The sequence below is a fragment of the Gymnoscopelus microlampas genome (genome assembly GCF_963454915.1).
Source record: "Gymnoscopelus microlampas genome assembly, chromosome: 12".
NCBI classification, from domain to species: Eukaryota; Metazoa; Chordata; class Actinopteri; order Myctophiformes; family Myctophidae; genus Gymnoscopelus; species Gymnoscopelus microlampas.
Genome location: NC_139949.1, coordinates 53,333,581 through 53,356,044, shown reverse-complemented (window position 1 = coordinate 53,356,044; position 22,464 = coordinate 53,333,581). Strand labels below are relative to the sequence as shown.

General features: G+C 39.5%; 1 protein-coding gene across 1 annotated transcript; it reads left to right on the top strand.

Annotated features, from left to right (window-relative positions):
- Window positions 1-2,524: 2,524 nt before the first annotated feature.
- LOC311057452 (scavenger receptor cysteine-rich type 1 protein M130-like) lies at window positions 2,525-22,174 on the top strand (the record flags this gene model as incomplete). Its single annotated transcript, XM_084074409.1, has 23 exons — window positions 2,525-2,545; window positions 2,638-2,689; window positions 3,966-4,226; window positions 5,302-5,628; window positions 5,877-5,984; window positions 6,148-6,354; window positions 6,691-6,900; window positions 8,244-8,398; window positions 8,689-8,836; window positions 11,711-12,034; window positions 12,283-12,576; window positions 12,846-13,136; window positions 13,345-13,650; window positions 14,849-15,121; window positions 16,334-16,657; window positions 16,805-17,137; window positions 17,971-18,279; window positions 18,772-19,038; window positions 19,293-19,477; window positions 19,582-19,687; window positions 20,144-20,248; window positions 21,714-21,809; window positions 21,999-22,174. 23 exons carry the CDS (start codon window positions 2,525-2,527, stop codon window positions 22,172-22,174), a joined length of 4,878 nt encoding a protein of 1,625 aa, XP_083930535.1.
- Window positions 22,175-22,464: the final 290 nt, after the last annotated feature.

The following is a 22,464-nucleotide window of genomic DNA, read 5'->3' as shown; positions in this document are numbered from 1 at the left end:
TAGCCTCTCTATGTCTGTGCCAGGCCTACTCATAACTAAGTACTTTTACTCAAGTTCTGTACTTAAGTACAATGTTGAGGTAGTTTTACTTTACTGGAGTATTTCCAATTTACTTCTACTCCACTACATCTCAGAGGCAAATATCGTACGTTTACTCCATTACAATGATTTGAAAACTGTAGTTACTAGTTACTTTGTAGATTTAGATTGTTATTACAAAACATAGAGTAACTATATACAGCCCTATATACATTTCAGCCATTTGAAAATAGCCGATCTACAATCTCACAGTGGCTGCGTTTATATGGACAGGTTTATTCCACTTCAATTCGGAATGAATGCTCATTCAGAATAAAAATGCTCATGTAAACGCATCGGTATGGCCATACCGGTCTGATCCCAATGACATTTCATTGGGGTTTGAAGGGCTGGTATATACCGATAGAATCGGGCTACATTGCCCATGTAAACGCACTGGTATCAGACTGGTATACATTTGTTCTTTTGCGCATGTGTCATCGGCTAGCGCTGTGACGCTCCCCGCCCCCTCCCCCCGTCCCCCGTCCCCCGTCCCCAACCTGGCCCGAAGCACTCTGCGCATGACCAGAGTTCTATTCCTGAATGAATGCTTTGCTCATGTAAACGATTGAGGAACAGGAATACTTTTATTCAGGTGCCATGTAAACAGTTGGGTATACATTTCTATTCGGAATGAGTTCATTCTGAATGAATAAATATTGTGCATGTAAACGCACCCATTGTGTTGCATCACAATTGTGAGCTTGTAGATCGGCTATTTTGAAAATATTGGTAAACATTTTATACATTTGAAAACTGGTTGAGCAGCGGCAGCGTCGTTAGAGGCAATATAATGTTCCTTTTTTTAAATCATGTTGGGGCTGTATTGGTTTTGCTATTGGGTTTAAGAGGTTATGTTTAGGGATTAAGTCTAGAGGGTTTAAGAGGTTAAGTTTAGGGATTAAGTCTAGAGGGTTTAAGAGGTTAAGTTTAGGGATTAAGTCTAGAGGGTTTAAGAGGTTAAGTTTAGGGATTAAGTCTAGAGGGTTTAAGAGGTTAAGTTTAGGGATTAAGTCTAGAGGGTTTAAGAGGTTAAGTTTAGGGATTAAGTCTAGAGGGTTTAAGAGGTTAAGTTTAGGGATTAAGTCTAGAGGGTTTAAGAGGTTAAGTTTAGGGATTAAGTCTAGAGGGTTTAGAGGTTAAGTTTAGGGTTAGGATTAAGTCTAGAGGGTTTAGAGGTAATTTTAGGGTTAGGGTTAAGTCTAGAGGGTTTAAGAGGTTAATTTTAGGGTTAGGGTTAAGTCTAGAGGGTTTAAGAGGTTAATTTTAGGGTTAGGGTTAAGTCTAGAGGGTTTAGAGGTTAAGTTTAGGGTTAGGATTAAGTCTAGAGGGTTTAGAGGTTAAGTTTAGGGTTAGGGTTAAGTCTAGAAGGTTTAGAGGTTAAGTTTAGGGTTAGGGTTAAGTCTAGAAGGTTTAGAGGTTAAGTTTAGGGTTAGGGTTAAGTCTAGAGGGTTTAGAGGTTAAGTTTAGGGTTAGGGTTAAGTCTAGAGGGTTTAGAGCTTAGGGTTAGGGTTAGGTTGGGGTAATGCAGTACATTTACTTAAATACTGTATCTATTTACAAAATGTTACAGTACAATTTAGAGGTATTTGTACTTTACTTGAGTATTTCCAATTTCCAGTTCTTTTACCTCTACTCCATTACGTCTCTGATCCAAATATTGTACTTTTACTCCACTACAATTATTTGAAAACTTTAGTTACTAGTTACTTTTCAGATATAAATGATTAAATTATGAAACATACATTAACCACTTTAACCTATTTTATACCAAGGCTATTTGAGAATAGCCGATCTACAAGCTCACAACGCTTCGCATCGCAACACCTTGTGAGCTTTGTAGATCTGCTATTTTCAAACATTTAGTACTTTTACTTTTGCTACTTTAAGTACATTTTGATGCCAATACTTTTGTACTTTTACTCAACTAAATGTTGAACTATGGACTTTTACTTGTAACAGAGTATTTCTATATTGCAGTATTTGTACTTTTACTTAAGTAAATCATTTTAGTACTTTTTCCCACCACTGGTAATGGTTAGTCATCATCATGTGACGCTGCAGGACGTCCCGTCACGTCAAACTAATGACAGATGTTCAAATCTGTCTCAACTCATCACCTGTTTGATGACACATGGTGACAGGATGTGTTGCTGTCACTCAGGTGTATTTACTGTTCTTTCATTATTTAATGTCTCTCTCTCTCTCTCTCTCTCTCTGTCTCTCTCTCTCTCTCTCTCTCTCTCTCTCTCTCTCTCTCTGTCTCTCTCTCTCTCTCTCTCTCTCTCTCTCTCTCTCTCTCTCTCAGGGTCTCTGAGGGTCAGACCTGATAGATCTCAGTTCTTTCAACGTGAGCGCATCACACTGAGCTGTGAGGAAGAAAAGAGGTCTGTGCTGGAGTGGACTGTGAGAAGAGACAGCAGATGGAGAGATGGAACCTGTGGCAATGAATGGGGAAAGACCAGAGGTATGTTTGTAGGGATGGATATAGGTAGGGAGGATGGATGATAGATGATTTGACCTGAAATCTCTCTTTCTTTTCACTGTGATTCTCTATAGGAACATCCTGTTACATATGGTCCCGGTATCCTGAGGACAGTGGACGTTATTGGTGTGAGTCCTCTTCAGGAGAAGTCAGCCGGTCCATCAACATTACAGTCTATAGAGGTACGATCTATAGAATAACTGTACATCAATGCATTGTAGTGCACTGGTGGAAAGTAACTAAGTACATGTACTCAAATACTGTACTTAAGTACAATTTTGAGGTATTTTTACTTTCTTCAGTATTTACTATTTTCAGTACTTTTACCTCTACTCCACTACATCTCAGAGGAAAATATTGTACTTTTACTCCACTACAATTATATGAAAACTTTAGTTACTAGTTACTTTGTACATTTTGATTATTATTACAAAACATAATTAACCACTTCAGCCCTATACATATTTCGTCCATTTGAAATATAGCAGATCTATAACATGTTGCGTTGTAACACATTGTGAGCTTGTAGATCGGCTACTTTCAACATATTTGTATACATTTTGAACTTGTGAAATGGCACATTCTGCACAATGAGTACTTTTACCTTTGGTACTTTAAGTATATTTTGATGCCGATACTTTTGTACTTTTATTCAAGTACATTTTGAATACGGGACTTCTATTTGTAACAGAGTATATCTACATTGCAGCATTAATACTTTTACTGACTTGATTGATTGAATACTTTATTAGTCCAAAAGTTAAAAAAAAAACATGTAGGCTAAAAGTATAACACAAAAATGACCTGTTTTCTTCTGCTCTGAAATTATGATCCAGAAGCAGCCTGTTGGCAGCTCAACACAAAGCATAGAAACAGTGAAGGAATGTCTCAGGATGTCTCAGTGCATTCAGTGTCCTCTGGGATACTGTAGATCAGAGATTAGTCAATCAACAGAAAAACTGTGTTTTTCAGCTCTTTCAATGTGAAATTCTCTGTTTGCAGGTTTTAAAGATTATTAATTCTATTATTGTAGGTGTATTTCCAAAAGTATTGTGTCAATGTAAACAATGTAATGCCTCTTTTTATAGCTCTGATATCCAACTATATATAAATGCAAGTATGATATGCTAACAGTGTTGTTCAGTCACATTGCATTTGAACAAGTATTTTACTCTAATGAATACATTTAAGTCCAGTGCCACTGTCATATGTCCTCTTTTCCCCCCCAAACAAGACAATGTCACAGCATAGATCTGTTGCATAATATCATTATCACACTTGAGGTCATTTTTGTGTAGGTTAAATTATAAATGTATAGACATGTCTGTTATTTCAACCCTATAGTCTATAGCTCAACATGTTGGTTCTATAGATGTTCATAACTCACTGCTGTTGGTTCTAGATGGAGATGTGATCTTGGAGAGTCCTGTACTTCCTGTGACAGAGGGAAGTGATGTCACACTCCGCTGTTTGTCCAGAGACGAGCACGATGGTTATCCATCCTCTGACCTCCCAGCTGATTTCTATAAAGATGGATCCCTCATCAGGTCTGAGTCTACAGGACAGATGACCATCCACAATGTTTACAAGTCTGATGAAGGATTCTACAAGTGTATCATCTCTGACCATGGAGAGTCTCCAGAGAGCAGGATGGATGTGAGAGGTGAGATAATATACATTTATATGGTTTAAAGTGGATCAATACTTTACATAATCTGGCCAGATTATATTCAGCTGTGAATGTGGTTTATTCTTTTGCAATGTTATACTCTTTCTTTCTTTCTTTCTTTCATTTTTTCTTTCATTTTTTCTTTCTATTTCTTTCTTTCTTTCTTTCTTTCTTTCTTTCTTTCTTTCTTTCTTTCTTTCTCTCTGTCTGTCTGTCTGTCTGTCTGTCTGTCTGTCTGTCTGTCTGTCTGTCTGTCTGTCTGTCTGTCTGTCTGTCTGTCTGTCTGTCTTTCATTTTTTCTTTCTATTTCTTCTTTCTTTCTTTCTTTCTTAGATATGTGACAGTATAAGATACAGGTTGACACCATATGGTTAAACCTTTCACTAAATGAGGCTTCATGTGTCGCCGTTACGTTCAGAAGAGAAAGCTCTTTTTACCATGGAGTGGAATATCAAGTCATTTGAGGGTCACATTATGCATATTATCCCCAACATCATGTATTAGATTGGTCCAACATAAATACTATATACACATATAATAATGTTAAATCAACTGAGTTCATCTGGAATCATGTGCCTGTATTGACATGTTTTATAGTTTTATAGTAATCTTATATTCATAACCATGAGAGATACAGCCAGCTTTAATAAACAGATTCACTACTGTGGTTGTCTTTGGTTGCTTTTGAGGAAACCACACTAATTAGTGCAGAACCATTACTTGGAGGCCAGTCTATGATGTCAGTACTATTACATCATACTGATGACATCATGGATCTCCATATATGGGCGTAAATGGTACAGAAACTGCTACGGAGATTTACAGATTTAATAAACCTTGGGTCCTCTGTGATACACTGTGTGTGTGTGTGTGTGTGTGTGTGTGTGTGTGTGTGTGTGTGTGTGTGTGTGTGTGTGTGTGTGTGTGTGTGGTGGTATTAAACTACTGAACTCCTCATTGGATGGGGTCTCCCCTGGAAACCTCCTCAAGTGCCGGCCCTTGGGGGTCCCAGAACCTTTGAAGACCATTGTGTTAAGTATCTATATTAACATAAAGTGTAATCCTGCAGGTAACACCAGGCTGATCCTTAAAGGTGGTTCCAACCCATGTGAAGGCTACATTCACATATTTCATAACAGTAAATGGGTCATCGTTGGAGAGGATAACTGGAAGCAGAACAATGAAGATGTGGTGTGTAGGAGCATTGGCTGTGGACAGGCTGTGAGCGGACAGTCCTACACAATGAAACCTGATAAAGCCAGTATATCTGATAAGGTCTGGATCAATGAGGTGAGCTGTGACGGGTCTGAGGATCAGCTGAGGAAATGTCAGAACTTCAGTGGTTGGAGGGTCAGTGTCTCCAACCAGGACTCAGTGAGATGGATTACATGTTCAGGTAAGATCATCACACACACGCACGCACGCACGCACGCACGCACGCACGCACGCACGCACGCACGCACGCACGCACGCACGCACGCACGCACGCACGCACACACACACACACACACACACACACACACACACACACACACAGAGAGACAGACACATTTATGCTTTTAATGTCGCTGAGGTAACTGACACATTTGTGTTTCCCAGTCACTGTCAATTTTTTTTTCTTTTTTTTTCTTTTTCTTCTTGTAGATCAGATTGAAATGAGTTTGGATGGTTTTAAATGTGCCGGAGCTGTCCAGTTCAACACAACCTCAAATGGAAGCAATTCAAAATACTATGTTTGTTCTGACTACTTTGGTAAGAGTTACACTGTTTGTCTGCATGCTCTGATTTATTTCTACTGTACAATGTTTCCTTGAACTTAAATGTTCTCATTTATCATCATACATTCCTGTGATACTATGATATAAATAATACAATAATATAAAATGAAAGTAATGTGTGTTCCTCTGGCATAAAGCAAAGGAACAAGCTGACCTCGTGTGCAAAGATCTCATATGTGGAACCGCACGAGATGTTCCTGACCCCATGAAAATGACATCACCAGAGGGATTCACATCCAACGGCAAGAGAATTAATTGTACAGGAACCAGGAATGAGGATCATCTGTGGCAGTGTGACCCTCAGCCTGCTAACTGTTCTAAACCTGCTTTCATCACATGTTCAGGTAGGATTGTTTACCTCCTGTGTCTTCATCAATATATTATTATCAGCTGTGTCAGTAACACATATATATAGATATGAGCACGCGCAAGCACGCACGCACGCACGCACGCACGCACGCACGCACGCACGCACGCACGCACGCACGCACGCACGCACGCACGCACGCACGCACGCACGCACGCACACACACACACACACACACACACACACACACACACACACACACACACACACACACACACACACACACACACACACACACACACACACACACACACACAATGAATGATCAAATGTTCAATGCCAAAGTGTTGAAACATAAGGATTTATGTTACAGGTCATCCCATCTTCCGGCTGGTAGACGGGGATAATGTCTGTTCTGGAAACATGGAGGTGGAGGATGGTGACATGTGGAAGATCACCTGTAATGAAAGCACCAGAATAAGTGCTGATATGATGTGCAAACAGCTGAGATGTGGAACCAGTGTCACACACCACTTTAACTGTGACAGGAATCAATCACTTCCACCGACACTGACATGTTCAGGTAGGATAACACTAATGTGTAGAACTGGTAGTTTCAGCACTAATCTATCAAGACAGATTCTGCAAACAGGAGTTATAGGCCTCTGGAGCTATAGTTAAAACGTGAAGTGGGTCGTTGTAGTGCCACCATGACACAATTCTTTTTTCCTTTTTTTCATGGTTGTAGGGGTTCTTCCTTGGCCTAAGAATGTCCATCCAAAGTCTCACAGTAATCACTTGCGTGATGTTTCGACAACAGGGGGAGGAAGAAGAGGGGGGGGGGGGGGGGGGGGGGGGGCGCTATAACAGGCCAACGTGAAACATCTGTGGCAGAGGTTCTGCTCTGGCCTCCTGAGAGAGTGCGTGCAAAGTTTCATGCCAATCGGTCCAATGACGCTGGAGATTAAGCTGCTCACAGACACGGGGACGGACGGACGGACAGACGGACGGACAGGGGCGAAAACATTGTCCCTGACCTTTGGCCGTGCGGCCTTGTGGAGGCAATAAACCAAACTCACATACAGTATATGGAGATTTGATGTCAGACTCAAACAGAAACCATTATTACATGTTGTCGTTTTTGATTAATCCCCAAAAAATATGATGATAATGATGAACAACAGCCATTTGCACGTGTCCCCTCGGTGCCTCTGACACGCCCTTATATGGGGCATATGAGTCGGATCGGCAGTGCAACGTAGGTGTAAGGGTCACATAGCGACCTGAACTCTAGATGTGAGAGCCGTGTAGCGGCCTGAACCTCTAGTTATATGAAAGCCATAAGGTCTGAGACTTTGACCGAAACATTGCCTTAAAGGAGTAGTTCACAGAAATAACTAGAAAAAGTGCTCCTCGGAGCATAGGTCTCCGCCAGGTCAGGTACGTTATTCTGGCCACCTGGTGGCGCTATAATAGGCCAATGTGAAAAGGGTGCCATTTATTCTTAGGTCTTTCACGGCAATCAGACACTGCATTCATGATTTCAGGCATTTTGTTCCAAAAAATGTGTTTTGCTAAATTAGACCTGCTGGTGGCGCTATTTTTTTTTTTTTTTTTTTTTTTTTAAATATATCGTATTTTTTTGTTTGTTTACTTTTTCCACACAGAACCAGGACATAACATGCATACAAAATGGCTCAATAGCGCCCTGTGCCAAACAGGACAATGTGGTATTGCAGGTGAAAGGGCTTTATAAGCCAAAGAGAAGTTAGTTGGAATGAGTATATCTGAGGCTTGATTTAGGCTCAAACCTTTTGAAAAACGTTTGAGGGACATAAACAATATATGATATTAAATATTATTATTTTTTTTTTAAATTCATGGTGTAGCTCCTTTAACGTTTTCCTAACCTTTATCTTCTAACAGAAAGGATCAACATAACTCTCATGGACAATGGAAGTGTCAGTGATTGCTCTGGTACAGTTCATGTCAGTAGTTCTATGGGTCTGCAGCCTGTGTGTGGCTCAGATTGGGACAGAAAGGATGGAGAAGTGGTTTGTAGAGAGTTGGGCTGTGGCAAGGTGAGATCTTATTCTATATGTTTAATATTATGAATGATCACTTATGCTGTATGTGTTACACTGACCTTACAGGTCCTTCTTTACACTTTAAGCCCAACATTATATTACATGTTATTATGTAATGACATGTCCAGTCACCATTATGTTGTTGCCTTGGTTCTATTAACATACCAATGTTATACTATACCTTTTATATTGCAAAGGAAAGATGTATTATTCAGAATCAAATGAACAGACACACTTCCAGGATTAAAGTATCTCTCTCTCTCTCTCTCTCTCTCTCTCTCTAGGTGATGTACACCAGCACCACAAGGACTCAACAACATGGAATACTGGACAACATGAACTGTAAAGGCACTGAGGAGTCACTGTGGCACTGCATGGCCAAGTACAATGACTCTGTCCCATGCACTTCCAACGCTCATGTCACCTGTGAAAGTAAGATTATAATGTATTATGTCATTATTGCATATTAATGCAAGCTTTGGAGGTAGAGCATAGCTCTGAAAGAGGTAGCTGTTTCTGTGTCTCAGAGACAGACAGAGAGATAGAGCCATATAATCATTTCTGACTCATAGTAAATGGATGGAATGCCAATAATAAATATAGCTGCAAGCAGCGATAATACGGGGCCAGTGAATAGAGAGAGAGAGAGACATGGAAACGGAATAGATTGAAGAAAGAGAGAGTGACATGGAAACAATAGATTGATGAGAGAGAGAGATGGAAACATAATGGTTTGATTGGACATCTCAACCTACTGCCATTAACAGGATTCCAAATCTCAACCTTCAGACTAATAGGCTGCAACACTACCTATAGTGCTATAGCTTTGTCCAGGCTGATATTGTCTGTTGAAGATCATAAACTCTTGCCTTCTTTCATGAACCAAGCCCCTGTTTCACTAACACTAAGATCACTCGTTCACAAACCATTTACCAATGAAGAAATTGTACATCTCCTCAGAACCAAAACTAATGAAAGTAGCCGATCTACAAGCTCACAAACCATGAAAAGTTGTGAGATTGTAGATCAGCTATTTTCAGATAAAGTATGTCATACGTTGAAAAAACGTACTCTCAAATAAGCATTTCAGGTTACCTTTAACAGTTGCACATGTATTCAATGATACAGTCATGTTGTTTGCAATTCAACTTAAATTAAGTCTGCATCAAGTGAGGCTTGAACTGGCGACCCTGATATTGTGAGGCCTTCATTTAAGGGAGACGCCATTGGCCCAACAGATAAGTAACTGTGAAAAAGGAGATCACACAGATGATACAGTTTCACGCAAATAGCTGAAAAATCCTGGGTTTAAGTGTTTTTCAAACTGCTCAAAATTGCGGACAATCTAAGGGCGGAGCTTACTGGTCAAAGCGATAGATGTGTTCCTCATGAGTCAAGGCACATGTGTAAGCAAGTTTCACGACTTTCGGCCAAACGAGGCATGACTTATGCCTGTTTAAAGTATGCCTTTTCAAAAAATTGCTATAGCGCCCCCTTTTGGCCAATTGGAGTGAGATTGGTTTCAGTGATATTTGGAATGACCCTGTACATTTCTGCCAAGTTTCAAAGAAATGTGAGTCTGCATGAATGTTTTAGGCACAGATGAATAATTTTCATAAAACTGTAATAGTTAAAATCTATCTCCTCCTGGGATTTTTGAGCAATCTGCACAAAACATTTTACACATGAACTTTGGACCACTGCCTACAAAAATTTCCAACGGATTTTCCATAAGTGAAAAAATGCAGAAGTTAGGAGCCAATGACTGTTTTTCATATAATGCAAAATGGTGGGCGATCTAAAGGTCAGAGGTCAAAAGTCAGACCACGAAAGTTGTCGGGCATGAAGAGACGCATGTGTGTATCGAAGTTTCATGGTTGTAGGTCAAACAGGGCATGAGTTGTACCTGTTCAAAGTTGGCACTTTCAATTGAGTGCTATAGCGCCACCCTTTGACGAATGAGTGTGAGAATTATTTCTTGGTAGTTTTTCATGAGCATCTACCATATGGCCGAGTTTCGTAAAAAGCGTATGCACGGTTAAGCCAGAACTGGCAAAAACAAGTATTTTTCAAACTGCTCAAAATTGCGGAAAATCAAAGGGCGGAGCTTAATGGTCAAATCGATACGTGTGTTCCTCATGAGTCAAGGCACATGTGTAAGCAAGTTTCACGACTTTCGGCCAAACGAGGCATGACTTATGCCTGTTTAAAGTCTGCCTTTTCAAAAAATTGCTATAGCGCCCCCTTTTGGCCAATTGGAGTAAGATTGGTTTCAGTGATATTTGGAATGACCCTCTACATTTCTGCAAAGTTTCAAAGAAATGTGAGTCTGCATGTATGTTTTAGGCACAGATGAATAATTTTCATAAAACTGTAATAGTTAAAATCTATCTCCTCCTGGGATTTTTGAGCAATCTGCACGAAACGTTTCACACTTGAACTTTGGACCACTTTCTACAAAAATTTCCAACGGATTTTCCATAAGTGAAAAAATGCAGAAGTTAGGAGCCAATGACTGTTTTTCATATAATTCAAAAATGGTGGGAGATCTAAAGGTCAGAGGTCAAAAGTCAGAGTGTGAAAGTTGTTCAGCATGAGGAGACGCATATGTGTATCCAAGTTTCATGGCTGTAGGTCAAACAGGGCATGAGTTGTACCTGTTCAAAGTTGGCATTTTTCAATTGAGTGCTATAGCGCCACCTTTTGACGAATGAGTGTGAGAATTATTTCTTGATCGTTTTTCATGACCATCTACCATATGGCCGAGTTTCGTAAAAAGCGACTGCACGGTTCAGCCAGAACTGCGAAAAGTGGCAGAAGTGACAGAATAATGCGAATAACAATACGTGTCCAGAGCAGAGCTCTGGCCCCGTAATAATTGATGTTTTTTATTATGGAAAATTATGAATAATAAAGTGTGGATTTACAAAATTATGAATTATGAAAGATGAATTATCGTTGATGAATTATGGAATGTTAGGAATGTGACTCACAAGCGCCACGTTCCCCCCTAGCGGCAGGAACGGTGTAATGTGAGGCGCCCTAATACACTGCTGTGGACAGTTCAGAAACCATCATCGGTAGACAGGTTTTGTCATTTGAAACAAGATGTTTCACTTTCCAGGAAGAGAAAGGTTTCTAATGCTTATCAATGATGTCATTTGTTGGCAGGATTCTGAACTGTCACATAGCCCACCATTAGAGTTTTGTCAACAGATTTCTGAGGACCATTTATATTAAAATGATAACAGGTGAAGTGCTCCTTTTAAGACTTTAAACCCCCCCCCCCCCCCCCCCCCCCTTCAGACCACAAGGTAGTGTTCATGAAGAATGGAACGTCCTGTTCTGGCCTGGTGGCAGTAGAGCATGCTGGGAAGGACTACTGGCTCTCAGGAGCCAATGAGACGTGGAACCACACTGCTGATGTGGTGTGTCAACAGATGCATTGTGGGAAAGCCACTGACGTCACCCTGTTCCCTCATGTTCCTTCTGGAGAACCTGGAGAAGGAATGGAGAATGAAACTTGGAGTGAGTCCTACAACTGTTCCTCCACAGAGACGTCACTCTTTGACTGTCCAAAGGACAACACAACGTCATCCAATCAGAGCCTTGCTTTGGTGGAATGTTCAGGTAATGTGTTTTAAATGTTGCTGCTGCTGGGTATTTGTACCGAAAATGTTTGCGACTAATATTCGATGTGAGCTTGTAGCTCTTCCATCATGTTTAGATATCATTCGATTTTCCGGTTTGTCATAATAACATTATTTATTTCATAACACATTCACAATGACATCCAGTAATCCACAAATATAGTTTGATAACACTTGTGTAATGTCCTTGGTATTTGTCATTTGATTTCAACATGTTCATTTCTACAGGTACTATAAATGCAACCCTGACAGAGCAGTGTTGGGGGACAGTGCAGGTGTGCACCCATGCAGGCTGTGGGGGGGTGTGTGCACACACCTGGACTGATGCCAATTCTGAAATGCTGTGTAAAGACCTGGGCTGTGGGCGTGGCTTCACCGGCATCGACCAGAACAGCGAGGGGAATGTAACCATCCTGGCAATGTACCCGACCAAACACACCACCAACCTGACTGAAAGCATCATTGTGAAAAATGACAGAGAAATTTACTGCAATGGCAAACCGGCCGTTGTGGTTTGCTCAGGTAAAAGATAAGAAATGCCCACACTACAATTATAATATGTACAGATGTGTTTGTTTGCATGTTATTATAAGCTATGTTGATTTAGTCCACTACTTCACACACTGACCGTGTGAAGATGGATGTAATTCTTTTTATTACATTCACACAATTGTCCATAATTATTTTTCTACTATTTTTCAATTTCAATGGTAGCCTAACATAATGTTAACACTTTCCTGTACATGCATAAAAAATAGTTTCTGATGATGTTTGATACTGTTTCCATGCAGACAGTGTCAAGGCTGATTTTAAGGATTCCAGAGATCATTGTTCTGGGAATCTGAAGATACTCTATCGAGGCCAACGTTACCCTGTCTGTAAAGAATCCCTGATCAACACTGATGTCAGAAACACCATCTGTAAGGAGCTGCAATGTGGAGAGACTGGAGAGACTCTTGAATTCTTTGGACCTTTGCCATACAGTAAAGTCGTGTCACTGAATTGTCCTGCAAACGGTCACAAGCTGGCAGACTGTAACATGACTTCAAAGTATTGTTCTCCTGGTGGACTCCAGTGTTCTGGTATGTCTAAAATATGTTGTTCTGATTCCAATTGATTTAATGAAAGTATTGTAAAGATACTGTTTAACATTAGTGTGACCGCTCATTAAATACAGCTCATTTATTAACATGGACTGTTGTAGGTTATGATCTCATGAACTGAGAGAAAATCATGGATATTTCTTGTTTTTCATTAACTATGCTCTGTCCCTGCTCCTTCTCTTCTTAGACTGGCAGAAGATCAGACTACAACGTTCAAAAGAGCCTGGAAGAGCCTCTGGAGGAGATGTGTTTGTTTACAGTAAGAATGGTTCCAGGATGGTCTCTAACCACGGCTGGACAGAAAAAGAGGGAAAGAAACTGTGTCGTGATCTCAACCTTGGTGGATATAAAAACCATACAGCATCAGCAGGTTCTTCTGATATGTGGGAGAAGAGCTTCAACTGTACTGATGTGAAGGAACCAAAGAGGATCTGGGACTGTGAGCGTGACAAGAGACCCTCCGGGAACCAAGGAGTCTATCTCCAATGCAACGGTAATACCAATTGACCTATTAACCCATTAAGACCGGGGACGCATCTGCGTCTCATTTTAAGATTTATTTGGGCTATTCAAAAATAGCAGATATACAAGCTCATAGCGCGGCACCGAGTGCCGCGCTACGAGCTTGTACATCTGCTATTTTTGAAAAATCCTGAACAAATATTTTCCAGATTTTTTTCAAAAAACTGTTGAGATTTAGATTTTTTTTTAAAGAATCGGGTCTTAAAGAACTCAGGTCTTAATGGGTTAAGACCTGAGGCCTATTCTACAAATACCTTCTAAATCAGTAGTTTTCAAACTTTTCCATGCCAAGAACCTCCAAAATGATATGTATATGGCCGCGGACCCCCATCTGAAAATGTCTTCTGCCAGGGACCCCCAGAACAGAAGATTTGTGTTTAAAAAAAATCCAACATTTTCAAACACTTTACATATTTTTCAAAAATGTTCAACAATAGCAGATGTACAAGCTCGCTGCGCGGTACAAAGTGACAAGCTGTGAGCTTGTAGATCTGCTATTGTTGAGAACCACTGTTTTAAACCTCTGTTCTAAATTCTAAGAGTTTTCTGAAAAACCAAAACCTAAAATTATGCTTTTACAGTTTTAATGGGTTATTACTACACAGTCAGTTTTAATGGGTTATTACTACACAGTCAGTTATAATGGGTTATTACTACACAGTCAGTTTTAATGTGTTATTACTACACAGTCAGTTTTAATGGGTTATTACTACACAGTCAGTTTTAATGGGTTATTACTACACAGTCAGTTTTAATGGGTTATTACTACACAGTCAGTTTTAATATACATTTACTCTCTAAAGCAGATTTAATATAAAGACTGAAGTGGGGAAAAGGACAGTATTTTCTCCTTCATATTAACCAGTTGAGGGATGATGGTTATTTAGGCCTTATCAGCCTCAGGGCTGTTATTTAAAGTAGATGATTTGAATGACATCTCTATGTGACTCCAGATAACATGTTTATTTCAGACTCATCAGATCTGTGTGGTTGTGGGATTAGAGATTGTATTTCAATTCAATTCAATTCAATCTTTATTTCAGACCCAGGAGGATCCATATCACAAGAAAACAACACCACACAACACCACACAATTGTTTGTTTGTTTGTTTGTTTGTTTATTTGTTGGTTTTTGTTGATTTATGGAGATTTTATTTCTCTTTTCCCAGGAAACCGTGTGGTTAACCTGAGGCCATGGAGATGCTCTGGTGTGGTGAGGATCAATACCAGACCGGTGTGCAGTGATCATTGGGACAACAAACACTCACAAATAGTTTGCCAAGAGCTGGACTGTGGTGATGCTCTCTACTTTCAGAGAAAGGAACGGTCATATGGGTCATATTACCACGTCCGTTGCCACGGCTCTGAGTCCACACTGGGACACTGTGAGACAGAGTATGGTTGGTGTGATGATAACCTGGCGGTATATGTCTACTGTAGAGGTGAATGCTTTTGATAACAGTCTCTCCTCTGGTAGCTATAATATAATAATATAATAATATAGTCCACAGTCCTTTGTGGTATTTGTCACTATATATTTGCATACACAGTGAAATGAGGTATCCATCCTAATTATCAGGAGCAGTGATATTAATACATTTAACCATCCTATCAGGAACAGTGATATAAACATTATGCAGAGGAAAGGGTCTGTTTGAGTAGATATGATTCTTTGATCTGTTTTGAGTCATTTATCATTTAGTATTGTATATAATTAATAGGTAATGTCAGGTGAGAACTTTATACATCCTAAACCTTTACTTTCTAGGACGTGGAAAAAAGAAAGTGTGTTCCAATGGATCCAATGTAGTTATGATTTAGTCACAATCTCCTGTTAATACTACAGATGTGCAAATAATCACATAAATATCTGCCACTTTTTATATAAAAATGCAAAATTGATTTCGAACCGATAAGAAAAAGAATCTCACACTGATTATGATGACACATTAATTATGTGTTTGTTAATTGTCCGGGGACTCTAAAGTGAAGTACAGCGTCACACCTTTCAGTTGCTGCTGCTCACAATTGTCCCCCCCAACACACACACGCACTTAAACATCTAAGCAGGAACATTTCTTGTTATCTCATAGCAAAGTGGAGCTGTTACTCCTATATTACACACATTTCAGTGGGTAAATAGACCACTGGGATAGGCTAATAAATGATATCAATACTAAATCTCTAATGTAACTGTTGTTATTGTTGTCATGTTGCATTGACAAACCAAACTGAAATCCATGATGTCAGAAGCCGTTGAGACGTCAACACCGCCTCACGCGTGGTTCAAGCTAACACATCCGAGCGCTCCCTACCCCTGTTTCAGCCAATCAGAAGCCTCGTCTGGCTCATCCTAGGAACTTAATTACCCCCCCCCCCCCCCCAAAAAAAAAGGATTGTCATTTTGTATTCAGCATTACAGACATCAAATGGTTAAAGGGTTAAAGTGCATGAGAGATGGGGTGACTCCTGAACAAACACTTTATAGCAATACTCTATACCAGATTATAGAGCTTTAACTTTTTAACTTTCTTATTTTAACCAAAGAATATCACTTACAATACCTTTAATAATGAATTAACTTATTTCCTAGTTCCTAGACATAATTGGATGAAATTGTGAGATAAATTATGATCATCATTTGAACCCCTCAGAGCCCAAGGTAGTGTTCATGAAGAATGGAACGTCCTGTTCTGGCCTGGTGGCAGTAGAGCATGCTGGGAAGGACTACTGGCTCTCAGGAGCCAATGAGACGTGGAATCACACTGCTGATGTGGTGTGTCAACAGATGCATTGTGGGAAAGCCACTGACGTCAACCTGTTCCCTCATGTTCCTTCTGGAGAACCTGGAGAAGGAATGGAGAATGAAACTTGGAGTGAGTCCTACAACTGTTCCTCCACAGAGAGGTCACTCTTTGACTGTCCAAAGGACAACACAACGTCATCCAATCAGAGCCTTGCTTTTGTGGAATGTTCAGGTAATGTGTTTTAAATGTTGCTGATGGGTATTTGTACTGAAAATAACAGCTATTTCTTCTTCTTCTTCTTTTCAGAAGAACACATTCACAATGACACAGAACATGGCTTGATAACACCTGTGTAATGTCCTGGCTACTTGTCATTAGATTTCAACATGTTCATTTCAACAGGTACTATAAATGCCACCCTGACAGAGCAGTGTTGGGGGACAGTGCAGGTGTGCACCCATATAGGCTGTGGGGGGGTGTGTGCACACACCTGGACTGATGCCAATTCTGAAATGCTGTGTAAAGACCTGGGCTGTGGACACGCCTTCACCGGCATCCACCAGAACATCTCAGGGACAGTGACCATCCTGGCAATGTACCCGACCAAACACACCACCAACCTGACTGAAAGCATCATTGTGAAAAATGTTGCATTCTCTCGATTTCATGGACTTCCCTGCTCCAACAAACCGGCCGTTGTGGTTTGCTCAGGTAAAGGATTACTTGAAGAAACATTTAGAATATGTACATATTTTTTTGTCGTCAGATTGTTTTAAGCTATGATATTTTTATCCACTTGTACTGAACACCTTCATAACTTGGATGGATTTATTTTTGTGAAATTCAATGAACTGTCTCTAATAATCAAATATCAATGTTACTATTGACATTGTTATCACTTTGCTGTACACGCATTAAAACATCTAAATATATTTTTTTAATTCTTTTTTTTTACATTTATTTATAATCAATACTGTTTACATGCAGCCGGTGTCAAGGCTGATTTCAAGGATTCCAGAGATCGTTGTTCTGGGAATGTGAAGATACTCTATCGAGGCCAACGTTACCCTGTCTGTAAAGAATCCCTGATCAACACTGATGTCCGAAACACCATCTGTAAGGATCTGCAATGTGGAGAGACTGGAGAGACTCTTGAATTCTTTGGACCTTTGCCACAAAGTAAAGTCATATCAGGACTGATAGACCGTAACATTACTTTACAGAACGAAGGACATTGTTCTCTTGGTGGCCTCCAGTGTTCTGGTATGTCTAAAATGCTTTGTATTCCAATTTATTTAATCATATATGAAATGTAGAGATACTGTGTATGACAAGTAGGACAAGACGGGCGTGCGCACACCTATAACATAAACACATAACACAGATCCCTACATTAACACTCCTAGCACTCTTATCCGTAACAAACAGTTTAGCAACTGATTAAATACAGCTCACTTATGAACGTCAACTGTTGTAGGTTATGGTCTCTTTATGACTATTTCTTCTTTTTCATTAAGCTCTGTCCCTGCTCCTTCTCTTCTTAGACTGGCAGAAGATCAGACTACAACGTTCAAAAGAGCCTGGAAGAGCCTCTGGAGGAGATGTATTTGTTTACTGTAAGAATGGTTCCAGGATGGTCTCTAACCACGGCTGGACAGAAATAGAGGGAGAGAAACTGTGTCTCGATCTCAACCTTGGTGGATATAAAAACCATACAGCATCAGCAGGTTCAGCAGCTGATATGTGGGAGAAGAGCTTCAACTGTACTGATGTGAAGGAACCAAAGAGGATCTGGGACTGTGAGCGTGACAAGAGACCCTCCGGGAACCAAGGAGTCTATCTCCAATGCAACGGTAATACCAATTATTAAAACCCAATCACCAGATAAAAGGTTTAACAAAAACGTTACATTTTAGTGCCGTAGCATTTTAACGTTTATATGATTAGGTTTTATAGTCAAGGTTAGGATTCGGTTAGTAGTCTAAATTAAACAGAGGGTTGACTCAACATGGACTGCATTTATAGGCATGTTCACACGTTATCTCTAATTTAATGGACAGGATTGTATAAACATTTAATATAAAGATGTTGATGTTGAAGTGAGGAAAAGGACCATTTCCTCTTTCTCTTTTATTCATTTTAATGAGTTGATTATTCGATGAGGGTTCATCTAAGTGCTGTTTTTGTTATATTTCTATTTGACCCCAGGTAATATATTACCTATATTATTAGCATAAAATAAATATGATTTAATTCAGACTCACCAGATATGTAGGGTTGTGGAATATGTTTTTTATTTATTAATTTTTGGTTGATTTGTTGAGATTTTACTTATGTTTTCCCAGAATCCCCTGTGGTGACCCTATCAGGGAACTGCTCTGGTGAGGTGAAGATGGATGGTCTCACAGTGTGCAGCGATCACTGGGACAACAAACACTCACAGATAGTTTGTGAAGAGCTGGGCTGTGGCAACGCCTTCCACTTTAAGACACATGGAGGAACTGGGTCAGATGTTTACCTCGTCCGTTGCCACGGCTTTGAGTCCAACCTTATGCAGTGTGAGACGGAGAGAGGCCGGTGTGATGGTGGACTGGTGTCTGTCTACTGTACAGGTGAATATGTGTGATTACTGTCACTATTCTGATAGCTTTGATAAAGATCTGCAGAGGAAAAGAGTCTGTTTGAGTTTATACTGTATGATTCTTTGAGCTGTTTTGACTCTGAACTTTAGCATTTTCGTTTTGTTTTACTTAGCAAATTACATCTGTTAATTATTGTATAACATAGACGTTTGACGTGGATAAGGACTTTGTTGATATGAATACATTATGTCTCTTTATTAGGAACTTATATTTATCTGTTACAGGTGGCATTGAGTTCAACACCACAGAGAAGTGCAGAGGAACACTTAAGGTCCAACATGGAGATCAGTGGGAGCATCATGTGTGTCCTCTAAATTTAACAAAGCATTTCAACAACCTCGTGTGCAAGCAGCTTGGATGTGGTGACGTCATGGAGGACTTTAAGACAGACCTGAATCACACAGAGGAGGTAAACGACTTTCCTGTTTGCTTTACTTGTCTTTTAGACACTGACGGAAATATAATTACAAAAAACCTCTCAACCCCTAAAATAAGTTTTGATTTTGATTGTAGGATCTGGAAACGACCCTGGATTGCACAAACAATCAGTCAGACATCAGAGATTGTGTCAGCCTGCAGTCTTGTAAGAATGTCACACCAGCTGAAATTTATTGTGAAGGTACCAAACGTACGTTCATATAAACAGTATAAACTACAGTCATACCTCTTCCTTGCTATTTAATTAGTGTTATATTATTATCTACAGAAGCCAATTCTAAGTGAACCAATTATTACTGATTATGTGTGATGATCATGATAGACATTAATTACATTAACCCTGTCATTGCTATTTGGGACATGTTTTTATAAGTGAATATTTTCAAAGATTTCTTTAATAATTTTCAAAAATAGCAGACATAGTGCAGTATAAACAGTATAAATTTGTAAGTAGTTAACAACTTAAACCATACATCCTTCATTGTAGGTCAAGTAGTCAAAATCTAGAAGCTCACACTGTGTTGTGTTGCAACACATTGTGAGCTTGTAGATCAGCTATTTTCGCTGAATGTTCATCTATTACGACATGCCCAAAATACAGACTCTAAGTTCCATGTGGTTAATCACCTGATTTCAGATCTTCCCACATCTGAGGATCTCCCTAGGATCACCACTGTCATTGTGGTTGTTCTGACCATGATTCTCATCTGCTTCTTCCTGAGAAAACTCCTCACTGTTCACTGTGAGTAACCTTATATTATAATGGTGTTGTTGTCGGGCAGAAACCTTGTATCTCCATAGTTTTAAATATATATATTTTTCGTAAATTAATGCTCTACTTCATCATGCAAGAGTGTTGAACAAAAGTAGTGAAAGTAGTGGTTGTAAATAATCGTCTATTTACACCATTTTAACATGTTTTCAAAATAGAAATAAAGAAGGAATATATTCTATGCAGAATGGTTGCTGTTGAAAACGTCACTGAAAATGTTATATAAATCTCTAAAATATGTATAAAATGGACATATGTTAGTGTCGGCCATGCTGGGAGGCAAACCCTGCATCTGGTATTTATAGGGCCTGTATATGTTACCAGTCAGCTAAAGAACAGACTTATAATATGTTTTAATCACCTTAACGTTAAACGTGTGAACATTTCTAGATGTGGACCATGTTCACTCAATCATAGATTTTTGTTATTTGTAAATTAAGTAAATTTAAGTAAACAACTTTATTATTACTTATTAGACTGTTTCTGAGGACGGGGCCTGTTTCCATTGAAACAGATGAAACATACAGTATATAAAGCCACTGATATCAGTGGTTTGTAGAAATGTACAAAACCAATGTTTGTTCTGTCTTGATTGGGTTGATTATGTCAGTGGTTCTCAAAGTGGGGTCACCCCCCAGGGGTCCTTGAGGGGGTTCTAACCCTAACCCACCCCCCAGGGGTCCTTGAGGGGGTTCTAACCCTAACCCACCCCCCAGGGGTCCTTGAGGGGGTCCCCAGCTAAATGAGTTGATATACCATTAACCACTTTAATCTGATATACATTGGCCATTTGAAATCTTAACAAAATGTGATAAATGTGGAATATTTTGAAACACAAATCCTGTATGGGGGTCCCTGGCACAAACATTTTCTAATGGGGGTCCGCGGGCAAACAGATTAATTTGGGGGTCCTTTACATGAAAAGGTTTGAGAACCACTGGGTCATGTGACAGTGGTTGTAGTCATGGAATACTTTCTCTTTGATTTGAACCTTGTGAACAGATGGTCATCATCCAATAATGTGTTATTTAAGTGAATTAACAGGATGTCTAGATTAATATCAGTGAGTCCTGAAGATGACAGCTCTGTTTAAAGTGTCTGAATGACATGTTTTAATACTACAGTAATGTGAAAGAAAGAACTGATATTTAATAGAGACACACAGCCTGATTATACTAACGTAGATGCAGTAATGCTGATATCTGGTCACAAGAGGGCAGTGTTTGGACATTTTAGTATCATGTTGCACTAGTAGTCAGCCTCAGTATTAAGTTAGCACTCGCTTACAACAGTTTTACTGGTGAAAAGAGAACAAAAAGGTTTTACTATCATGTGAAATGTTCATGTTGTACAACCTGTAAATATAAGTTTCTTCTTTCTTTTTCTTGTACATACTTAGCAGTCATTGACTAACTGTAACTCTGTTGTTATCTAGTAAACACATCTTCACAGACATATGAAGTGAATGAAGACGTTGAATACGAGGATATTGGCATCACTGCAAATGAAAGGAGAGCATTGGGTCTTCCTGGTGAGTGATATTTATATGTTCATTAGACGTGTTAATGATACACATTCATTATCAAATGAACTCTGATCAATGTATAGTTTATATTACATTATATTGTCATTGTCAGACGTAAGACTATGATAGAACCAGCAGCATGTTGAGATCATTGTACTGTAAGTAGTTTGACTTGTTGTGTTTGTGTTGTTTTAGTTCTGGATGCAGGATCCAGATCAGAGTCTCTGAGACGCAACCATGGAGGAAGATCTTCCTCCTCTTCCTCTTCCTCTGATGATGATGATGATGATGATGAAGAGAGCGTCATCCACAAGCCCCGTTACATCAATACTCAACCTGCAGGAAAGTTTAGAGCCTCTGTTACAACCTAAAGCACACAATGGATGTAATACTACTACTATTAATAATAATAGTGTGTGTGTGTGTGTGTGTGTGTGTGTGTGTGTGTGTGTGTGTGTGTGTGTGTGTGTGTGTGTGTGTGTGTGTGTGTGTGTGTGTGTGTGTGTGTGTGTGTGTGTGTGTGTGTGTGTGTGTGTGTGTACAGATAGTGTGATCTATGAGGTGGAGGATCCACAGGAGGTCTATGATGATGTGGACACAGATCCTGACAGACTGGGTATGAATCATATTATATCTCTAACATAAAGAGTTTACATGTTGA